The sequence below is a fragment of the Budorcas taxicolor genome, chromosome 21 (genome assembly GCF_023091745.1).
Source record: "Budorcas taxicolor isolate Tak-1 chromosome 21, Takin1.1, whole genome shotgun sequence".
In the NCBI taxonomy this organism is placed as follows: domain Eukaryota; kingdom Metazoa; phylum Chordata; class Mammalia; order Artiodactyla; family Bovidae; genus Budorcas; species Budorcas taxicolor.
The window spans coordinates 18246608-18269130 of NC_068930.1; the positions used below are offsets into that span (position 1 = coordinate 18246608).

General features: G+C 46.2%; 1 protein-coding gene across 1 annotated transcript in view; it reads right to left on the minus strand.

Annotated features, from left to right (window-relative positions):
• SV2B (synaptic vesicle glycoprotein 2B) overlaps positions 1–22523 on the minus strand; it is a 91894-nt gene that overhangs the window by 4255 nt on the left and 65116 nt on the right. The window contains exons 9-11 of the mRNA XM_052659811.1: positions 10927–11060; positions 7852–8052; positions 290–449 (exon numbers count right to left, since the gene is read on the minus strand). Coding sequence (XP_052515771.1) covers positions 290–449; positions 7852–8052; positions 10927–11060 — 495 coding nt within the window. The remainder of the gene's footprint in view (positions 1–289; positions 450–7851; positions 8053–10926; positions 11061–22523) is intronic.

Here is a 22523-nt window from a genome sequence, read left to right on the forward strand (position 1 = left end):
CTCCCCTTGGATGGCACATACATAGGGTTAGCCCTGGCTCCTCTCTCCAGGACAAGGTTTGCCCTGGTCCTTTACATCTTGCCATCCAACCTACTCTATCAAGCCTTAGCCTTCCCAGCTCCAGGCCTATGCCAGCCTCTGGGCAAGAGAAACTCAACAACCCAAGAGACATTTGGTCCATCGAACTCCAAGAAGACCAAGATGGCCCTGGTGGAGGATCTCATGGCAGACTGACTCTTGGCCAAAGGAGCCCAAGCAAGTCCCATAGGAAGCACAGAGAGGAGCTGACCTCTGGTTGGTGGGATACAGCTCCACTGTGATCACATCCAGTGCGTTCCAGGCAGCAATGCTGGTCCCGCAGAACAGGCACTGCCAGCCGATCATCGCGGACTCGCTGTTGCCGAAAAACAGGAAGAAGCAGCAGACGGCCGAGATGAGCATGGAGCCACCTGCCCAGGGAGATCAGAGGAGAAAGAAACATGAAACCCATGTCAGACAGCACCTGCAAAAGCAGGTTCATCTCCACACACAGGGAACACAGCTTGGACCCCCACGTGGCACCCCAGCCGTGGAATTAGAGCCTGCATGGGTCATGTCACCAGAATGAGCCCCCAGGAAGGATTTCAAAATTCTCCCTCCCTAGTACTGTCCAGTGGTCCTGTATGGATGTGAGAGTTGGACTATAAAGAAGGCTGAGCGCTGAAGAAATGATGCTTTTGAACTGTGGTGTTGGAGAAGACTCTTGAGAGTCCCTTGGACTTCAAGGAGATCCAACCAGTCCATCCTAAAGGAGATCAGCCCTGGGTGTTCATTGGAAGGATTGATGTTGAAGCTAAAACTCCAATACTTTGGCCACCTCATGCGAACAGCTGACTTATTTGAAAAGACCCTGATGCTGGGAAAGATTGAGGGCAGGAGGAGAAGGGGACGACAGAGGAGGAGATGGTTGGATGGCATCACCGACTCTATGGACATGGGTTTGGGTGGACTCCAGAAGTTGGTGATGGACAGGGAGGCCTGGCGTGCTGCGGTTCATGGGGTCGCAAAGAGTCTGACACGACTGAGCGACTGAACTGAACTGAGTACTGTCCAGCCCAGAGTAACTGAAGACAAGGCAGAGAGGGTGGATACTAGTTGAGAAACTATTATATGCCGGACTTCCTAAGGTGCTGAGATTCATCAGTGTCAGGAGACTCCATTCTTGGGACCTCCCCGATGGCTCAGTGGTAACAAATCCACCTGCCAATCCAGGAGGCACAGATTCAATCCCTGGCCCCAGGAAGATCCCACAGGCCACAGGGCAACTGAGCCCCTGCTCCAGAGCCCCCGGGAGCCACAAATACTGAAGCCTGTCGCCCTGGAGCCCAAGCTCCGCAACAAGAGGGGAGCTCCCCCTCGCCGCACCTAGAGGCAAGCCAGCACGGCAAGGAAGACCCAGTGCAGCCGAAAATAAATAAATAAATGAAATTTTTAAAAAAATTTTTCTAAATCCAGGACTCTCACATTGCAGGCAGATTCTTTACCAGCTGAGCCAGCAGTATACGTGAAAGTTGCTCAGTCTTGTCCGACCCCTTGCAACCCCATGAACTGTCCATGGAATTCTCCAGGCCAGAATACTGGAATGGGTAGCCTTTGCCTTCTCCAAGGGGTTTTTCCAACCCAGCCACCAGGGAAGCCCTTTACTTTTTAATTGAAGGATAATTACTTTACAATATAGTGACAGTTTCTGCCATACATCAACATGAATCAGCCACAGGCATACGTATGTCCTCTCCCTCTTAAACCTCCCCCGACTTCCCTCCCCATCCCACGCCTCCAGGCTGTCACAGAGCATAGGCAATCATCTTTTTATTTTAAGACTCCATTTTTATGGTGCTCAAGTTCAACTGGACACTGGCTACAGAAGAACACCTGATCAAGAGCCCTGCTGCGCATTCTTACGTATGTCACCTGCATCGCAGATATCTAAGCTACCCTCCTCAGCCCTGCCCTGTGCCCCAGGAAGATAACCCCTGTGGACAGCATGCCTGCAGCTGGCTCCCTTGTCAGTTGCAAGGAGAAAGGGCTCGGGGTATTTCATGCCAGTTCCCAGCCTGCTTTATAAGCCCTTTTTTGGGCAAATGTTACATCCCTCCAGGACTATAGTTTCTCCCGGATACCTCCTCCTTGGTTCTAGCTCTCCCTGGATTCAGTTACTGCTGTTTCCTCCCTCTGTCCCTGGAGATAGAGCCTGCTGCCCACTGTCACTAGTATCTGGGTGTCTCATCAACCTCATCTATCCCCACAACCCTGCCCACACGTTTAAATGCTGCTCCATCGTACAGTCTTCACCAGAACTATCTTGGGTGAATTCCTTTTCCCACCAGGACTCTGGGTGATACAGTTAATGAGAAGAGATTCCCTTCAAAGAAGACTATGTCATATCCTACCCAAATTCAATACATCCAGCCCGGAAGAGCTGGGGAAGTCTTGAGTGGGTGCAGGGCGGGGATCAAGAAGAGTATGTCTGGAAATGTGGTGGGAATAGTTGGCAGAAAGAAAGAAGCAGGTCCCAACCAACCAGCTGGGAAACAGAGAAGAGTCCCCACCAGGGATCAGGAGCCTGGAGAAGGGAGCTCTTTAGGTTGCCAAGGAACCAGAAGGCTGGTCTGGCCTCCCCTGCAAGTGCATCCCTGGGTGGGGGTTGGGGAGGAGGCCTCTGCCTGGAGCCTCACCATCAGTCCTGGAGCCGCTGAGACTCATGCCAAACCCTGCTGATGAGCTGGGGGATGGTAACTGTCCAGCTGCATTCTGCTGATTCTGGGGAGGGATAAGCTGTGACTGGGTAGCATGCAAACCTCTTTCCAACAGTGAGGAGAGAACTAGACGGGGAGGAGACTGCTATCTACTGGACCACGAGTGCCCTGCATGTATCGCTCAAGGTGGCCAGCCATGGGCGTTGGTGTACAATGTTTATTGAACACCAAATATTATCATCAAAGAAATCAAGTGATAGGGAACCACTGCTGTTGTTCAGTTGCTAAGTCATATCTGACTCTTTGAGACTCCCCACCCCCCAACCCCCACTCGCTGGATTGTAGCCTGTCAGGCTGTTCTGTCCTCCACTATCTCCTGGAGCTTGCTCAAACTCATGTCCATTGAGTTAGTGATGCCATCCGACCATCTCATCCTCTGTCCCCCTCCTCTCCTCCTGCCCTCAATCTTTCCCAGCATCAGGGTCTTTTCCAGTGGGCTGGCTCTTCACATCAGGTGGCCAAAGTACTGAAGTTTCAGCTTCAGCAACAGGCCTTCCAATGAATATTCAGGGTTAACTTCCTTTAGGATTGACTATGTTGAGTCTTTCCACTATAGATCCCTCTGGTCCCCAGTTCTTCCACTCTCATCATTAGTCCTTATTCCCTTGTTTTGGAGAAGCCTGAGGTCAACCCCAGCTGCCCCTGTGTGACCTTGAGTGAGACACTTAACCTCCCTGAGCTGTCTCACTTTCCCCATCACAGGGTTACAGTGAAGGTTAAATATATTAATATTTACAAAATGCCTGAAACAAAATCTGACCTCTAATAAGCACTTCCTAAGTGTTAGTTGAATGAAATTTCTAGTTTATGTCTATCTCTCCCACAGATCATTTGTTCCTTAAGCACAAGGATGCTGTCTATCTCAATTAGCATCGTATTCCCGTTGCTGACCACACAGCCTGGTGGAGAACTGTTCTGAACAAATTAATGTTTATTAAATTGAATAAATGAGGAATAACGGGCTCATCAGGAAAAATTTCTTCTCTGCTGTTAACAAGGCACAGTTCTGGCCCAAAGAGGGCACAGTGGCAGAGTAAGCAGGATAAATGATGCTCCAGCAGACTCGACTGGGGAGTTGTCCCAGGGTCTTGGGAAAGGCAATTTCAAAACAGGTCACTCCACATCACATCGAGACTTTAACTGAGTACCTGGTAGGTACTGGGGCCCGAGAATATAGCAGTTGATACTCTGTGTGCCAGACCTTTTTCTAAACATACAAAAAGAACACTGTATGACCCCTTAACAGTCTTGCTCAGAAATGAAACAGACATTAGCAAAAGATGAAAATATAAAGATAAAGGTCCATATAGTCAAAGCTACGGTTTTTCCCATAGTCATGTATGGATGTGAGAGTTGGACCATAAGGAAAGCTGAGCACCAAAGAATTGATGCTTCTGAACTGTGGTGCTGGAGAAGACTCTTGAGAGTCCCTTGGACAGCAAAGGGGATCAAACCAGCCAATCCTAAAGGAAATCAACCCTGAATATTCATTGGAAGGACTGATGCTGAAGCTGAAGATGCAATACTTTGGTCACCTGATGCAAAGAACTGACTCATTAGAAAAGACTCTGATGCTGGGAAAGCTTGAAGGCAGGAGGAGAAGGGGACGACAGAGGTTGAGACGGTTGGATGGCATCACTGACTCAATGGATAAGAGTTTGAGCAAATTCCAGGAGATGGTAAAGGACAGAGAAGCCTGGAATGCTGCAATCCATGGGATCACAAAGAGCTGAACATGACTGAGTGACTGAACAACATAGAAACAACGACGAATGGTAAATATTAGCTGCAGATATCCAGTTTGGGGAGTACGACTAGTTAGCATTGGAGAACTTTATTTTCAGCTGGGATACATTCATGATGATAAGAAGAGACTCCGTGGAGAAGGAAAGGATATGTGCTCTCTCCCTGCCCCGCCTGCTCCCTGTGCTCAGCCCTCCCTGAGCCCTTGGCTGAGGGGGTGGTCCATTCTAGTTCACAGGGGCAACCCTCCCACTCCCGACCCTTCATCCACACTTATCTCCCAAGAACTCTTTCAGCTACTCCAGGACGTGACACAGAATTCACTATTCAACCCTAGGACTTAAAAGACCTGTGATAGAAATTCACTTCCTGGGGACTTCCCTGGTGGTGCAGTGGCTAAGAATCCACCTGCCAACTCAGGGGACATGGGATCGGTCCTTGGTGCAGGAAGACCCCACATGCCTCAGGGCAACTAAACTTTTCCATCACAACTACGGAGTCTTCGGGCCCTAGAGACCATGCTCTGCCACAAGAGAAGCCACTGCAATGAGAAGGCCATGCACACAGCTAGACAGTAGCCCCTGCGTGCCAGAACTAGAGTGAGCCCACACGCAGCAACAAAGACCCAGCACCGTGGAAAATAAAATAAACAAAGACATAAATTTTAAAATTAAGAAAAATATTACTTACCTGAAGCTATTATATACAGAATGGATAAACAAGGTCCTACTGTATAGGACAGGGAACTACATTCAATACCTTACGATAGAGCTTCCTTGGTGGCTCAGTGGTAAACAACCTGCCTGCCAGTGCAGGAGACTGAGAATCGCTCCTTGGTCCAGAAAGATCCCCCAAACCATGGAGCATCTAAGCCCATGTGCCACAACCACTAAGCCTGTGCTCTAGACCCCGAGAGATGCAACTACTGAGGCCCCGTGCCACAACTCCTGAAGCCCAGGCATCCTAGGGCCCGCGCTCTGCGGCAAGAGAAGCCACTGCAACGAGCAGCCTGTGCATCGCAACTAGAGAGCAGACCCCAGGCCCTGTTGCTTCGTGTGCAGCAACAAAGACCCAGCGCCGCCAAAAATAAATAAATAAATCATTGAAAAAAAGAAAGAAAAACAAATTCACCTTCTTGTACGAAGATTGCTCTTTTCTTCTCCGAAATTGTGGGGGGTTTTTCCCATAAAAATAGACCTGTCAGAGCCACTCCAAGTGATTTAGTTCAAATGCCAAGTAAAAATGTATGGCTTCAGTCACCTGTTTTTCTTCTCTATGTTGTTATTACACAGACCAACCGAGACTGCTTGAAACATGCTATTTGTCTAGCTCCTTACATACTAATATTTCCAAAGTTTAAAAAAAGGGCCAGTGGCAGAAGTGTCACACACTTACTCTCACTGGAGCAAACAGAGGTATTATTTTAACCACTCGAGGAAGAGAATCTCAGAGCAGTCGAGAAAGTCGTGCGGACTCACAAAGCCAGTGCCGGCCGAGACGGCCAGCTGACTCCCCGCCGCCAGGCTCTGAAACCAGCCGCCCTGCAGGACCTCCTGCTGAAAAACTTGGTGCCTCCAGCTCAGCCAGGAAAGAGGTCATCTTTGCTGGTTCTCTCAGTCCCACAGCGTGACTAAGTCATGACTCAGTGGCAGACACCGAGCTGGGCACAGACTTCACAGAAGTTGATAAGCCACCATCTTCCCGCATCGGGTTTCCGGTCTAACCAGAACACTGTCGCTGAAGAGGGCACAGCTCAATCTGCTATGCCTGAGACACGACCATCCTCTCGACGAGATTAAAAAGCAGAAATCACAGGCATGTCTTGGGCTCACCATTCTAAATATTCATGCAAATACTTACTGACAATGAGGCTCTGCAATTTGTTTTGTGTCCTTTGCGCCTTGCTGCTAGGATCTCGGAATTAATTTTTCCCGACAACTACATCCCCGGGGCTGAACTCATGGCATGTGTATCAGCCTACTGTCTGCTCCCCGTCCCCTGGCCTTGACTCATATTCTTTCTTTAGTGATTTTGTTAATTTATCTTTGGCTGTGCTGAGTCTCCGGTGCTGCGTGGGCCTTTCTCTGGCTGCGACAGCGGGGGCTACTCTCCATTGCGGTGTGAGGGCTTTGCACTGCGGAGGCTTTTCTTGCTTCAGAGCCCAGGCTCCAGGCACACAGGCTTCAGCAGTTGTGGCTCCCAGGCTTTAGACCACAAGCACGACAGTTGTGGTGCATGGACTTAGTTGCCTCAGGGCATGTGGGATCTTCCTGGGCCGAGGATCGAACCCGTGTCTCCTGCATCAGCAGGCGGCTGCTTGACCGCTGAGCCACAGGGAAGCCCCTTGACCGTATTCTTCTGTGTACATTTTCCCTGTGCTGTGCTCAGTGGCTCAGTCGTGTCCAGCTCTTTCATGACCCCATGGACTGTAGCCTGCCAGGCTCCTCTGTTCACGGGATTCTCCAGGCAAGAGTACTGGAGGGGGTTGCCATCTCCTCCTCCCACTCCCGACCCGAGGATTGAACTCATATCGTTTGCATATCTCGCACTGGCAGGTGGGCTCTTTACCACTAGTGCCACCTGGGGAGCCCCACGCTTACCCTGGCTCTGGGTGTATACATATTTCGTTTCTTGCTCACCATGCCTGGCTTGTGTTTTGGTAACAAACTGCTGCAAATCTGGCAGAATGAAGCAAGGCAGACGTGACAACCTGCAATGCACCGAGCACTAGGAGATGCTTTGGGTGCATTGTGTTAAATTCTCCCAAACCCCTGCCAGCTCATCATAAGTCTACTTATCTGTAAAATGAGGCCCAGAGAGGAAAAGGAACATGCCCAAAGTCAAATAGCCTTTAGGTGATAGGATTCCAACATGAGCCTCTCCAACTCCAAAGCCCAGAACGTTATTACTATTACATAATAAAAAGTAACAAGATTCATTTAAGATCATCAAATGAAATTGATGCTCATTTAAAAGCATTTTAGTGTATTTTTCCACCAAGAGGAATACAAAGTAGGTACAGCGGACGTATATAACATCCTACTGATGTGCTAATAGAATACGTAACTGTGACAGAATTGCTGAATCAGGAAATGAAGGCTTGTGCCTGACCTGGACTAGGGATCTCAGAGATCTCCAAGGTGCCCTGGGGTTTTGCAGACTTGGTTCTATACCAGCAGAATCCATCTTACCTACATGGTTTCCTGTGTGAGTTTTCTTGAAAAAGACAAAGGAAAATCCCACTGCTTTTCCTCCACTTTAAGCCTCTGCCCTGGCCCACTAGAACACAGGCGTGACATCCCTGGTAACTCACCGATCATCTTGAGTCTTCCGACTCTGTCCATGAGCAGGGCAGAAATGATGTTCCCAGGCAAGACAGACAGACTGCCAAGGAAGCTGACAAGGTAGATCAGGAAGTCGTTGTCTTGCTCTAAGTCCATATGGCAGCCCTCCTTCTGCTCCAGAAAGGTGACGTTGATAAAATGACAGTTGATGAACTTATGTTGATAGAGGTCTGCGGAGAGAAGGAAACATGTGGTTCATGTGAAACAGGGGTCGGGGAGGGGGAGAGTGCTGGGGAGATGTGGGGCAGAGGCAGGGATTGGAGTTATTCCCCTTCCTCGGGCAGGCAGCACCACCCCCTGGCACTCAGACAAAGTCAAGGTAACATGTGGTGGTGACAAACGTAGACAGCATATTTAAAAGCAGAGACGTCACTTTGTGGATGAAGGTCTGTATAGTCAAAGCTATGATTTTTCCAGTAGTCTTGTTCAGATATGAGAGTTGGACCATAAAGAAATCTGAGAGCCAAAGAACAGATGCTTCCAAATTATGGTGCTGGAGAAGACTCTTGAGGGTCCCTTGGACTTCAAGGAGATCAAACCAGCTGATTCTAAAGGAAATCAATCCTGAATATTCATTGGAAGGACTGATGCTGAAGTTGAAACTCCAATACTTTGGCCACCTGATGTGGAGAGCCTACTCACTGGAAAAGATCCTGATGCTGGGAAAGACTGAGGGCAGGAGGAGAAGGGAGCAACAGAGGAGGAGATGGTTGGATGGCATCACCAACTCAATGGATGTGAATTTGAGCAAACTGTGGTAGTGAAATACAGGGAAGCCTGGCATGCTGCAGTCCATGGGACTGCAGAGTCAGACATGACTTAGCAACAGAACAACAACAATAACAACAGGGGCCAAGGTACAGACGCAGCTGCTGCCGCTGCTGCTAAGTCACTTCAGTCATGTCCAACTCTCTGCGACCCCATAGACGGCAGCCCACCAGGCACCCCTGTCCCTGGGATTCTCCAGGCAAAAACACTGGAGTGGGCTGCCATTTCCTTCTCCAATGCATGAAAGTGAAAAGTGAAAGTGAAGTCGCTTAGTTGTGTCCAACTCTTAGCTACCCCATGGACTGCAGCCCACCAGGCTCCTCCATTCATGGGATTTTCCAGGCAAGAGTACTGGAGTGGGGTGCCATTGCCTTCTCCCACAGATGTAGCAAGAAATCTTTAAAAATATAACAACTTGTGTAAGTTTCTCTAAGCAAAAGGAAATGGAATGAACATTCATTGAGGGACATGTGTAAGTAGAACATCTTTCAAGCCAGTTAACAGCCCTGTTTGTATCAACAATATGACACTGAGGCCCACCCTGCCTGGGGTACTCCTTCAAGGATTCCCAGCTTATAAGAGGCACTGACCAGAGAATTGGGTCCAGATTGAGCTGGTCACAAAAACCTGAGCATGCTTCTAAATAAACACCATTGGCTCAGTGGTTGTGGGGGTTAGGCAGGAAATAGATGACTTGGTAGAGTAAAAATACTCTGCATGATGCTACAAGGATGCATATTATCCATGCATCCAAGCCCACTGAACAGAGAACACCAAGAACAAAGGCCTTTCCCTCCCCTATTGCTCTGGAAGTCTGTTCCTATCTCTAACTAAACTTTGAGACTTAGAAGCTTGGGCAGAAATGTGTGAGGAAAGAAGAAAAATGTGAAGAGTGTGGAATTTTAAATTTTGATTTACTCTTTTGTGGGAGGTGCTTCATAAATGGGAGAAGGCAATGGCACCCCACTATATATTTATATAGTTCATACATACAAAGTATACAGACACATAAAGTTACTTGGGCTTGCTGCTGCTGCTAAGTCGCTTTAGTCGTATCCGACTCTGTGCGACCCCGTAGACGGCAGCCCGCCAGGCTCCCCCGTCCCTGGATCCTCCAGGCAAGAACACTGGAGTGGGTTGCCATTTCCTTCTCCAGTGCATGAAAGCGAAAAGTGAAAGTGAAGTGTTACTAAATTATATGAATACATATATTCATAGAATTATATATATATATATAAAACTTTAATGAAATAGCAGATTTGATCTTTTACATTCCTAAAATATTTTACATAAATAATATGTACTTGCTGACATTGAAAAAAAGAGAAAGAGAGCAAGCAAAGACGCATCACTGAAACTTGAAAGAAGAAAATAAAAGATATGCCAAAGACGAAATGTACAAAACTCACCAATATTTTTTTAAGTTCAGGCTAGAAATAAATTAGAAAGATAAGTTCCATAATGGACTATTTAAAGACCAAGGGATATTTAGAGACCAGATATTGAATTGTTTGAGATTGGCGTCATGAAGAGGGAAAAGATGTTCTCGCATGAAGCCAAGTTTCCCTCACTTGTTATCTGTGGGGGAATTGTTATCTGTGGCCTTAATGTAAGTTGCTTAAGCTTCTGTTTCCCTAGTTGTAAGATGTGGATGTTGGTACATTTCTTACTTGAGACAGTATCGGTGAAGCCCCCGGTAAAGCTCAGTTAGTTTCCTTGAAACCCAGCTTCACTTGGTATTAATTCATAAAGAGAGAAGTAAAAATAATGAGTGAGAGAGAGGTGGAATTTTGTGATTCTTTTTTTAATCATGGAAGTCTGAAATGGTGTAATTTTAAAATATTCTTATCTTATTTCATGCATGAAGCTTGAAAATATGCAGTCTTTCCTTTTCATGTATTATCGTGAGAATTTTATAAGTTTCAAATTATGCTAGGTCTTCAAGAATGTACTCCAGGCATAATACATCACCCTCTTGGAATGCTATTTTTTTTTAATTTGGGTCATTATTTGTTCCTACAAAGACCCTGAGCATATAGCATCAGTCTTGTTGAGATCAGAACACTTGCCCAGTGCTTCTATTTCTATTTTACATGTGATCAAACTGAGATTCAGACAGATTAAATGATTTGGCATGGCAACTTCTTTGTGCCCTACATGAGGCAAGAACCCAAGACTCAGCACACACACCAGTGAACACTTTACTACTCCTAAAGCTTATGGCTGAGCAGTCGGACAATTTCTAGACACCAAGCTCACCCTGTTCATGCTCTTACCTGTGTTATAAAAGATGGTCGATTCAATGGTGCAGTTTTTGAAATAGGTATCAGTCGATGTCACATCCTCAAAATAGCACTCATCAAATAACGTGTCCTCAAAGAGTACATGTTTAAAGTACATCTTTGTGAACCTATGGGGAAAAAAAAAATAGCTCCCAAATGATTCATCCATGAAAAAAAAAAAGGAGACTTGAGACTGACACAGAAAACACAGAAAGGCAGAAGAAGAAGAATCGCAAACTGAAAGGTTCTAGCACATTATTTTCAACCCAAACTAGTTCCCCTTTTCTTCACTGTGTATTTATAAACAGAGAGGAGCCTCAGGACTGTGGGAGCTGATGTTTAGTCCAGGTACACACAGGGTTCTAGGCATCAACCCATGACTCCCAAAAGCAGATTCATGGGCTTTCTGCATCAGAATCATGGAAAGATGAAATAGCGTGACATGAAAATATTCATAATATCTCAGTTTAGGAGCTTTAAAAACAGGAATATCCCTTAGCTGGTCTTGAAAGGTTTAAAGGCAATAGACGTATGAGGGCCTCAGAATTTTTGTTTTTAAAATTGAACCAACAAAAATGTGGGGGAATATAAGCAATGTTATCCACACTGTTGAACATAATTGGTGCAGGCTCTTTGGAGAGCAGCTTTGCAAAATTGAAATGTACTAGCCCTTTGACCTAGGAATACCACCTCTACAAATTTGTACACATACTTGCTCATGCATTCAAAGAGATCCATTCACTGACCTTCACTGCAACATTGCTGATAACAGCAATGGCTCACTAGAAAGACAGATGGATAGATATATAGACGATAGATAATAGATAGGGCACAGGTAAATGACAGAAGAGACAGATGACAGATAGGGTAGACAGACGATAGAGAGAACGGATAGACAGACAGACAGGCACCACACATAGCCATCCACCTAATTGTTATAATGGCTACAGGTGCTCAGGTGCTCAGCTGCGTCCAGCTCCTTGCGACCCCATGGATCGTGATCCATGGGGTGGCTCAGTGGTAAAGAGACCACATGCCAATGCAGGAGATGCAGGAGACCCAGGTTCAATCCCTAGCTCAGGAAGAGCCCCTGGAGAAGGAAATGAGATCCCTTTCCAGTATTCTTGCCTGAGAAACCCCATGGACAGAGGAGCCTGATGGGTTACAGTCCATGAGGTCGGACAGAGTCAGGCACGACCGAGCAACTTAGGACCCGCAGATCTGTGTGTCTTAATCTGGAACCGCGTTTAAGATGTATTGTTAACTGAAAAAAAAAAAGAAGTGCAGCATGATATTCACAGCATGTGAGTTTCTTTCGTGTGAGAAAGGATAAGGCACATACAGCTGCAAGTGCATAGCACACACCTGGAGAGAGTGCCACAGACACGGGCGGGTGTGTGCGGCCCTGGGGAGGTGCACCAGGGGCTGAAAGGGAACGTGTTCATCACTCAGCTGTACCCGACTCTTTGTGACCCCTCGGACTGTAGCCCACCGGGCTCAGACAAATTTTTCTTTATCCCAAGTGTATATAATACTTTTTCACTTAAAACCAAAACAGCCAGTAAGAGGTAAAACCCCTGGATAATTGTGAGGCACAGCCCACATCCGGAGCTGTTGCACACCTTCAACTCCTACACAAACTTAAAAGGAAAAAGCAACAGGACACTTCAAAACATGTACTCACACACAGGGACATCAGCCTCTCCCGGTTATGCATCCCAAGCTTGGTTAAGCTATTAAGTGAAAAACCTTTGGCTGTGTCTTCATTTGTGATGAATTTCAACCCCATCTGTCTATCCATTCACTGATTCAGTCTCAAGCAAAAGTTTTACCGAGGGTGGCATTAGGTTCTACGAGTACAGACAGAAAAGACACGGTACCTGCCCTCAAGCCTAATGGGGAAAAGAATCGGAGCCAACAGACAATTACAGTTCAGTGGGGACCCAGAGGGAGCACAGGGCACTGGGGGCCACTGCTGCTCCTCAGGGCCGCCAGGTCACTCCATCCACCAGCACACACGATGGCCAAGGCCCCTTACTCTTCACTCTCAGCTACGTTCTACTGAGAACCCTCACCTAGAACCACATCTTATTAGCCTTGACAAAAAGACCTCTCAGCAATAAGAAGGCCTGGGCCAGTGCTTCTCAAGGGGAAGTCCCCAGAACACTTGCATCAGAATAAAATAGGGAGACAGACTGGGAGAGTAGCATTGGCCTACATCCACTACCCTGTGGGGGCTCAGATGGCGACCAATCTGCCTGCGGTGCAGGAGACCCAGGTTCAATCCCTGGGTTGGGAAGATCCCCTGGAGAAGGGAACAGCAACCCACTCCAGCATTCATGCCTGGAGAATCCCATGGACAGAGGAGCCTGGTGGGCTACAGTCCATGGGGTCGCATAGAGTCAGACACGACTGAGCAACTAACGCTTTCACTTTTCATGTGTAAGACAGATAGCTAGCAGGAAGCTGCTGTGAAGCACAGGAGCTCAGCTGGTGTTCTGTGATGACCTTGAGGGGTGGGATCTGGCGGGTGGGAGGGAGGCTCAAGAGGCAGGGATTTATGTATACATGAGGTTACACAGCAGGAGCCAACTCAACATCGTAAAGCAATTATGCTCCAACCTCTAAAAGGTAAAATAAACTGACGGAACTTAGGTACACACACGCAAAAAAAAATAATAATAAAATGGGAGCTTATTACGAAAGATGGGAGTTCTCTTCCAACCTGCACCTCTTGAACTATAATCACCAGAGGAAGATGCCAGATTATTACACTTTAGGAAATGTGGGAATCTCTGATCAAGAAAGCCAAATTGTTTTCAACAGTTTTTCTTAGGGTTAAATTTGAATCGGCCTCCAAAAGCTACTGCTGAACTCTTCCTATTTCTATGGAAAAAACTGATCACTAAGCCTTTTGTTACAGGAAGATGGCTCTGATTTCAAAATTAATGTAATTTGTATGCTGACTGTATTTACTCAGGAAAGCTATTCCTGGAGCCTGTCTCAGGTCTTTGCCCTTCTTAATATATCCTTCTCTTTAATACAGTAATGGGCTGGTGATGTGGCCTCCGGTGATATTTTAATGTTCTGCTGAAGGTGGGTGAGAAAGAAGGGCCATAAATCATAACAGGTCTGACACCGGCAGACCTTAAAATGTATCTCCAAGTGAGTTATAAAAAGCCAAAGTTATAAAAGGAGAGATAAATGGAGAAAAGGCCAAGACATATTTTATGAGTCTTTTATATAAATCATCTCCTCCGATCTCTAATTTATATACTGAACTGATCCAAGATGCGTCACTCAGGAGGTCTCAAAGGCTGAAAGAAAAGTTAACAGAAGTAGCTTGTGGAACCCTTCCTTTAAGGAAACAGAAGCCATTGGTGATCCAGAGCCTGTGGTGGAATTATTATTACCAACGCTTTATTTCAGCTACCCTCAGCCAGTGCTTCATCCACCAGGTGATCTAAACTACACCAGAAGTCACATCTACACAGTCACCATGATTTAGACTTGAATGGGCTCACGCTCAAGAAGCTCAAAGCTGAAGGGGGAAACAAGAAACCTGACAATTGAAATCTGGCGTGATAACTATCGAGCTCAGACATACGTAGGACTCCCCTGGAGGTGCGGTGAATAAGGGTCCGCCTACCAACACAGGGGACTCAGGTTCAGGCCCTGGTCCGGGAAGATTCCACCTGCTGCGGAGCCGCCAAGCTCTCAGGCTACTACTGAGCCCGTGTGCCTGCAGCCTGTGCTCCGCACAAGAGGGGCCACCGCACTCAGAAGTTCACGCACGCGGCGAAGAGCAGCCCCCACTCGCCGCAACTAGAGGAAGACTATTAGGAAAAACAATGAAGACTCAGCGTGACCAGATATAAACTGTTTTTCTAAAAAGATTAGAGATAAGCCACAAGATCACTGCAGATGGGCACTTATGATACAGTCGGGTACACCATGATATTGGCTTTTCCTTAAGGATAAATAAAAGCTCTCCAAGCCAAGATGCAGAGCAAGTGAATTCCAGGCAAAGGGCAGAGCATATGCTAAGGCACAGAGGCATGACATATGCTGTGCACCCTTCACCTGACTTTTTGGTAAGTGTGAATTCCCTTTCACATCGTTTATACCACCTTTCAGAGAGAAAGTAAACAAAGGGTCTATTTTCCCAAAGCTCACACACGGACCATCCTACAACAAGCCTTCCACACACAGTGAGATAAAAGAGAAGCTTTTCCGGGAAAGACCTGGAACTCTAGTTTCTCAGATATCAGGTCCTAATCTGAGATGAAGCAAAGCAGGAATGAGAAAACCGTCCACGTCAGGGGACTTCCTTGGCAGGCTAAGACTTCGCCTTCCAAGGCAGGGGGTGAGGGTTCGATCCCTGGTCAGGGAGCCAACATCTCACATGCCTCATGGCCAAAAACCCAAAACATAAAACAGATGCAATATTGTAACAAATTAGTAAAGACTTTTAAGATGGTCCACATAAAAGAAATCTTTAAGAAAAAAAGAAAATCACTTCAGAAAATACATGCTTGGGCTCATTTTGCTTAAAGAATGAAGGAAACAGAGGGTCTTTTGTTTATAACTTCTATGCAACTTCTTAAATTCTCTATATAACTCTAAGTAACTTCTTAAATTCTCCACACATAGGCATCAGGCTTTTACTTCACCTCTGATACTACCTTCCAAAAAGTGAAGAATAGAGTTCAGCTTTTAGGACTCTCATTAAAAGATTTCAGGCAAGTCTCTTCTCCTCTGCAGGCTTGTATTTTAAAATCTTTAAAATAACATTATTGAGGAGATGACTTTTTCCAGTGCTAGTATTTGGTTTTATAAATGAGAGGTATCTTTACTATAAGTAGCCTCGGAAAGAAAGGAGTAGAGTTAGGAGAGGGCCATCAAATGGTTGAAATACTGTTTCATGGAGAAGCAGATGTATATGATGGGAAATACCGGTGCTGCGTCTTTCAGACAGACTCTCTAAGGACAAATCCTTGTGCCTCAGGGGATCTGCCAGTAAATCCAACTTACTCTCTCCATCTTCTCTTACGCTTACAGCCACCTAAGTGCTGAAATCACCATATCTCACCCTGTCTCTTTACACGGATCCTAGAACATTTTTTAAAAGAGGGTATAACTGAAAAGGAGCAGGATACTATGGTCCTTGCCTCCCATGTCCTCAGCCTGCCTTTTGTCTGTGGAAAAACTTCAGCCAAAGAGTAAGTTCCATCAGAGAAGTGAAAACACGCAGAAACAAAGGAAAACAGTCAACAGAGAGCAAGTGATAATAGTTTAGCCATTACACATGGTCAGGGCCTTATCTCCCTCTCAAGGCCTATTCACCATATTCTGAGCCATGTCCGTGAGCTGTCTTATGGATACGGATGCCCCCACCAGGTGGAGAAGTTGCCTGCATGATGATCAGACTAGCCGTGACGTGCGCTGTCACAATTCTTAGAATCGCCTCAAAGAACTGGAAACAAACCAATCCTGGAGCTGAAGATCAACTGCACTTAAAACAGTCAAGATACCACTGGTCAGACCACTGATGACCAATTTCAAGGTGACTGTCAGCCGACCGTACTGTTTCTGCATGTAGCTCCCTCCCTCCGTCTGTAAAAGCTCTTGCCCTCTGAGCGTCAGTGGGGGAAGCTTGGCCTTCGGACACATGTCCACCTCCTCCCCTTGCCCCAACGCTGAGTTGCCGGCATCCAAAAGAAAGCAAACTTTCCTTTCTGCCAACCTGGCCTCTGTATTGGCTTTTGAGCAGTCAGCAGCCAGACCCCACTTTCGGTTACATAACCTTGGTGCGTGCACGTGTGTGTGTGTGTGTGTGTGTGTGTGTGTGTGTGTGTGTTAGTCGCTCAGATGTGTCCCACTCTTTGCGATCCCATAGACTAGAGCCCACCAGGCTCCTCTGTCTGTGGAATTCTCCAGGCAAGAATACTGGGGTGGGTTGCCATTCCCTACTCTAGGGGATCTTCCCAACCCAGGGATCGAACCCGGGTCTCCTGCAGTGCAGGCAGATTCTTTATGATCTGAGCCACCATGGCTCAGCCACATAACACCACATAACCTTGACACCAAAGATCAATAAGAATAGTATAAGGAAAATATACACCAATCTCATTTAAATGCAAAAACCCTAAATAGAACATAAGTAGTTCTGTGTGTGTGTGTGTGTGTGTGTGTGTGTGTGTGTCTGTGCGCGTGCACACGTGCATGCTCAGTCGTGTCCAACTCTGCAACCCCAGGGACTGCAGCCTGCCAGGGCTCCTCTGTCCGTGAGATTTTCCAGGCGAGAGTACTGGGGTGGATTGCCATTTCTTACTCCACGGGATCTCCCAGACCCAGGGATCAAACCCACATCTCTTTCATCTCCTGTGTTGGCAGGCAGATTCTTCACAACTAGGGCCACTTGGATTTTAGCAAATGCATCCATCGCTATGGCACCATGCAGACTGTTTCCACTGAGCTCTGCTTATTTATCCATACTTCCCTCCCCCCTAGCCTCTGGCAACCACTGACATGCATAGTTTTGCGTTTTTAGGAATGACATACAGTTGAAATCATAAACCTTTTTAGAGAGGTTTCTTTCACTTAGGAACATGCAGTTAGGTTTCTCAACGTCTTTTTATGACTTGGCCCCTTACTTCTTAGGCACTAAATAATATTCCAGGGCCAGTATGTACCACAGTTGATTTATCCATTCACCTACAGAAGGACATCTTGGATCACTGCTAGATAATAGGGTAGTTTTGGCAGATGGTATATGGGACATCTCTGTGACTTCCTCGAAATTTCACTGTGAACATAAACAGCTCTGAAAATAATCTTAACAAAATAATAAGTTGAAAACCAATCTGAAATATTTGCACAATTTTCTGTAGAAAATAAAAAATAAAGGACATGTGTGTTGCCTCCACATTTTGACAGTTATGAATAAAACAGCTATAAACATCTAAACAACACAAAAAAGAATATTAGTAAATCTGTCGATTTATTACCATTTTTAAAAAATCACATGGAATGATCAAGATATATCCCAGGAATTAAGTACAGTTGAATATCCAGAAAAAATATTACTTTAATCTATCATATTAATAGGTCCAAGGAGAAAGCCATATGATTGTCATAATAGATGCAGAAAATAACAGACGCATGTGACAGATTCAGTATGCCTTCAGGATAAACACTCTCAGCATACTTAAAAGAGAATTTCCTTAACTTTATAAAGAAGACCAATCAAAACATAGCAAGTGTCATACTTCAAAGTAAGACAGCCAAATTACCCCCACTGAAGTCAGGATACCCATTAGCACTGACATTATAATCAACACAATACCATACCTCAATTAAAAATATTTAAAATAAAAAGTAAATGGCCTAAAAATAACAACAAAAAAAACTAATTGCAAAATTTGTAGTATGAGAATTATACATTCACATCTATACCAAAGCGTGATATTTACCTAAAACTTAAAGCACACAAAAGAAGGCTGTACAGTGTTTACAGATACACAAATACATGGGAAAGTGTAAAAACACGCATGCGTGTAGAACGCCGAGTTTATGACTGTGGTGATCATTACTCCTTGGGAGGAAGAAAAGCAACATCAAAAAGAGCAACCGAGTGAGCGATGTTTAATCTACATTAAAATCTGAAGTCAGTGTGAAAGTCGCTCAGTCATGTCTAACTCTTTGTGACCTCATGGACTATACAGTACATGGAATTCTCCAGACCAGAATACGGAAGCAAGTAGCCTTTTCCTTTCTCCAGGGGATCTTCCCAATCCAGGGATTGAACCTAGGTCTCCCACATTGCAGTCGTAATCTTTACCCATTGAGCCACAAGGGAAGCCCTTGTGGGTCCTGGAGTGGGTAGCCTATAATCTCTTCTCCAGGGGATTTTCCCAACCCAGGGATGGAGCCCAGGTCTCTCGCATTGCAGGCAGATTCTTCACCAGCTGAGCCACCAGGGAAGCCCAAAGTCAGTGCAGCGTAGTTTATGATTTTACAAAGCTAGATGCTCTGAATAGGGTTGTTGTGTTATTCTGTGTTCGTTGTATATTTGATATGTTTCATGATGTAATAAAAAAGAAAAGAAAGGAGACAAAACAATTGTTATAGGCAGATGACAGGGCTGTTAGAACTAATAAAAGAGCTCGGCTCAAACATCCCCAGATCAGCAGGATTTCTGTTGATCTGCAATAATAATCTGGGTAAAGGTATGATGGAAGAACAGCCACCCCATTTTTAGTAGCTATTTAGTTGTAAAATGGGCTTCCCACGTGGTTCAGTGGGTAAGAATCCGCCTGCGGTTCAGGAGATGCAGGTTTGATTGCTGGATAGGGAAGATCCCCTGGAGGACGCCATGGCAACCCACTCCCGTATCCTTGCCTGGGGAATCCCACTGGACAGAGAAGCCTGGAGGGCTACAGTCCATGGGGCCACACAGAACTGGACATGACTGAAGCAATGCACTATGCACACATGCACAGTTGTAAAATATTCCGGAAGAAGCTCTATAAGAACTATGCAGAACCTGGATTAAATTTCTAAATTATGCTGAGGTATTTTAGTAGTGGGCTTCCCTGTTGACTCTGTGGTAAAGAAGACATGGGTTTGATCCCTGGGTCAGGAAGATGCCTTGGAGAAGGAAATGGCAACACACCCCAGTATTCCTGTGTGGGGAATGCCATGGACAGAGGAGCCTGGCAGGCTACCGTCCGTGGGGTCGCAAAAGAGTCAGACACGACGTAGCAACTAAACAACATCAACAGTAATTTCAGCAACCCTGAAGCATGATGGACGTTTTTATCTCAATATTATGACTTTCTGATGTGCAGAGGCTTGCACAGGTCAGAGAGGGTTCAGCTAGTTACTGACTCATCAAGGCTTGGAACGTAGAGCCCCAAGTCTTGGCTACTTCCTCAGACCTGAAGCCAGAAAGTAAGTTTAACACATTTCCCATCCTTGGCAGCTTCACAGAGCGTTATTGCCCTTAAACACACCCACTGCAGATGAAGAAAATTTTTACTAATGCCTCACTAAAAAGAGCTTTTAACTGTGTGTGTAGCATGTCACTATGATGCATGTAATCAACCTTCTCTCTTCTAGACTTTCTCTTTGCTCTCCCTGCTAAAAGTAATCTTCCCCCATGTGTGGTAGCTAATAAAGTAAATAATTTCACCCAAATTTTTAGTCAGCAAAGTGTGGATAAACTCAAAAGGGGACTACTGGTAAGAGTGAGGACAATGCTAACGAATGTGAAGCTTGTAACTTGTCAAGAGGCTCAAGATTCCCACAGGTGAGATGTTTTCTAGTTTGTGACCAGCAGATGGCAGCATAACTCAAGAAAAACAAACAAACCCACATTCAATTCCTTAGTTTCCAAGGTTCCTAATCTTTTCTGAATTGTGGTGCTAGAGAAGACACCTGAGTGTCCCTTGAACAGCAAGGAAATAAAGCAGTCAATCCCTAAAGGAAACCAATCCTGAATATTCACTGGAAGGACTGATGCTGAAACTGAAGCTCCAATACTTTGGCCACCTAATGCAAAGAGCTGACTCACTGGAAAAGACCCTGATCCTGGGAAAGATTGAAGGCAGGAGGAGAAGGGGATGGCAGAGGATGAGATGGTTAAATGGTATCACGGACTCGATGGACATGAGTTTCAGCCAACTCTGAGAGATCGTGAAGGACAGAGAAGCCTGGTGGGCTGCAGTTCCCGGGGTCACAGAGTCAGACACGACTTAGTGACTGAACAACAACATATGAGATTATCTACAAAGCACTCAGCCGTACTCAGCCTTGTCATCATTGTCATCACCATCGCCACTATAGTAACACTGCAACAGAGTGTCGCTGAGCAGAGGCAGCTTCGCAGATGAAGTCTCTTTTAATGAATTTGTCTCTCCATGGAATAACATCATACCAGAGGGACACCTAGCCATCTACAACATCCCTGACTTTTCAACACTTCCAAAGCATTCTAATAAAGAAGGGCAACATTTCATTTTCTTTTTTTCGGTGGGGGGGGTGGTGGTCCCTGTGCTGGGTCTTCCTGCAAATCACAGGCTTTTTTTTTTTTTTCCCATCTAGTGCTTAATTGCCTCAAGGCATGTGGGATCTTAATTCCTGCAGCAGGGATCAAACCTGAGTCCCCTACATTGGAAGGAGGATTCGTAACTGCTGGATCACCAGGGAAGTCCCAAGAAGGGCAACCTCTCTTCCTTGGCAATGCCAATGCAAGATCTCTGGCTTTATATGGAAGAGCCCCAACAGTGAGAAATCCCGGGGGGATTACCACCCACCACCAACCATCAGCCTTGGAACTGCCATCCTTGAAGTGGCCACTCTCAGCAGATTCCAGTGGCCCAAGTGTCCCCAGCGAGGGCGTGTGCACACACGGGCATGTAAACGTGGAGATGTTTGTGACTGAGCCTCGGCATTTTAAAACATCATCTGAAAGTCTGAATTCCGCGTCTGCTGATAGTCACGCCTAACGTTCCTTCCTCAAAGACCTTATATTTATAGAAATAACATTCCTCTTTTCATATCACACTTTCTTTCTCATCCTAAATAACCGAGAACATTTGCTAAGGTCTGGCCAGTAACATATGGACTAGAAGCCCCAAGACCCCCTCCTTGGACTTCATCCAGACACGTACTTCTTTCCCACAGTGGCTAAGAGTCAACGGGCACAGCCACTTGGACACATAGCTGGGTGTGGGCTGGAAAAGTAGAGCTGGCACTGGAGGAGAGCATCCCTGGCAATAATTCTTGCACAGGTGCGTGAACTAAGGGGCCGAGACTATCACCAACACTGAACTGCCTGGGCTGTGGGGTTTCTGGTGTAGCCCTCCCCTGACCCAGTGAACTTGCTAAGGATAATTCAAGATGGCAAACAGCAGAGGTGAAAATGCTCAGCTTAGTGGATCACATGGCTTGAAGGGAACTGTCCTGACCCATTTGGGGCCATTGGAGGCAACCTCAAGGAGGCATTCTTAAAGCCCAGCGGTCTGGACTATCCATCTCAGTGTTCCAGGAGTAGAAAGAGGAGTCAGACTGAGGAAGAGGTCTGTCTGCGAGAGCGCTGTTGTGTCCAACTCTTTGCAACCCTGTGGACTATGTAGCCGGCCGGGCCCCTCTGTCCATGGGATTCTCCAGGCAAGAACACTGGAGTGGGTTGCCATTTCCTTCTCCAGGGGATCTTCCCTACCCAGGGATCAAACCCGTCTCCCTGTGTCTCCTGCACTGCAGGTGGGCTCTTTACCACTGAGCCACCAGGGAAACCCTGAAGAGGACATGGGCAGGACTTTTTTAACACTGCTCTAATTTTTTTCCCCAAAGGACAACACTCTTGATGGCAAAGGGCCATGCTGATAGACACTTGGAGGTAAGACCTTCCTGACCCAGGGATCAAACCCACATCTCCTGCATTCCAGGAGGATTCTTTACCCACTGAGCTGTCGGGGAAGCCAGTAATAGGTGAAAGAATATCATAAAATAGTGTCATAGTAGCCTTGGGCTTGCTGCTGAAGAAGCATCCAGAATCAAAGAAAAAGCTCAACAATCAGGCTGGG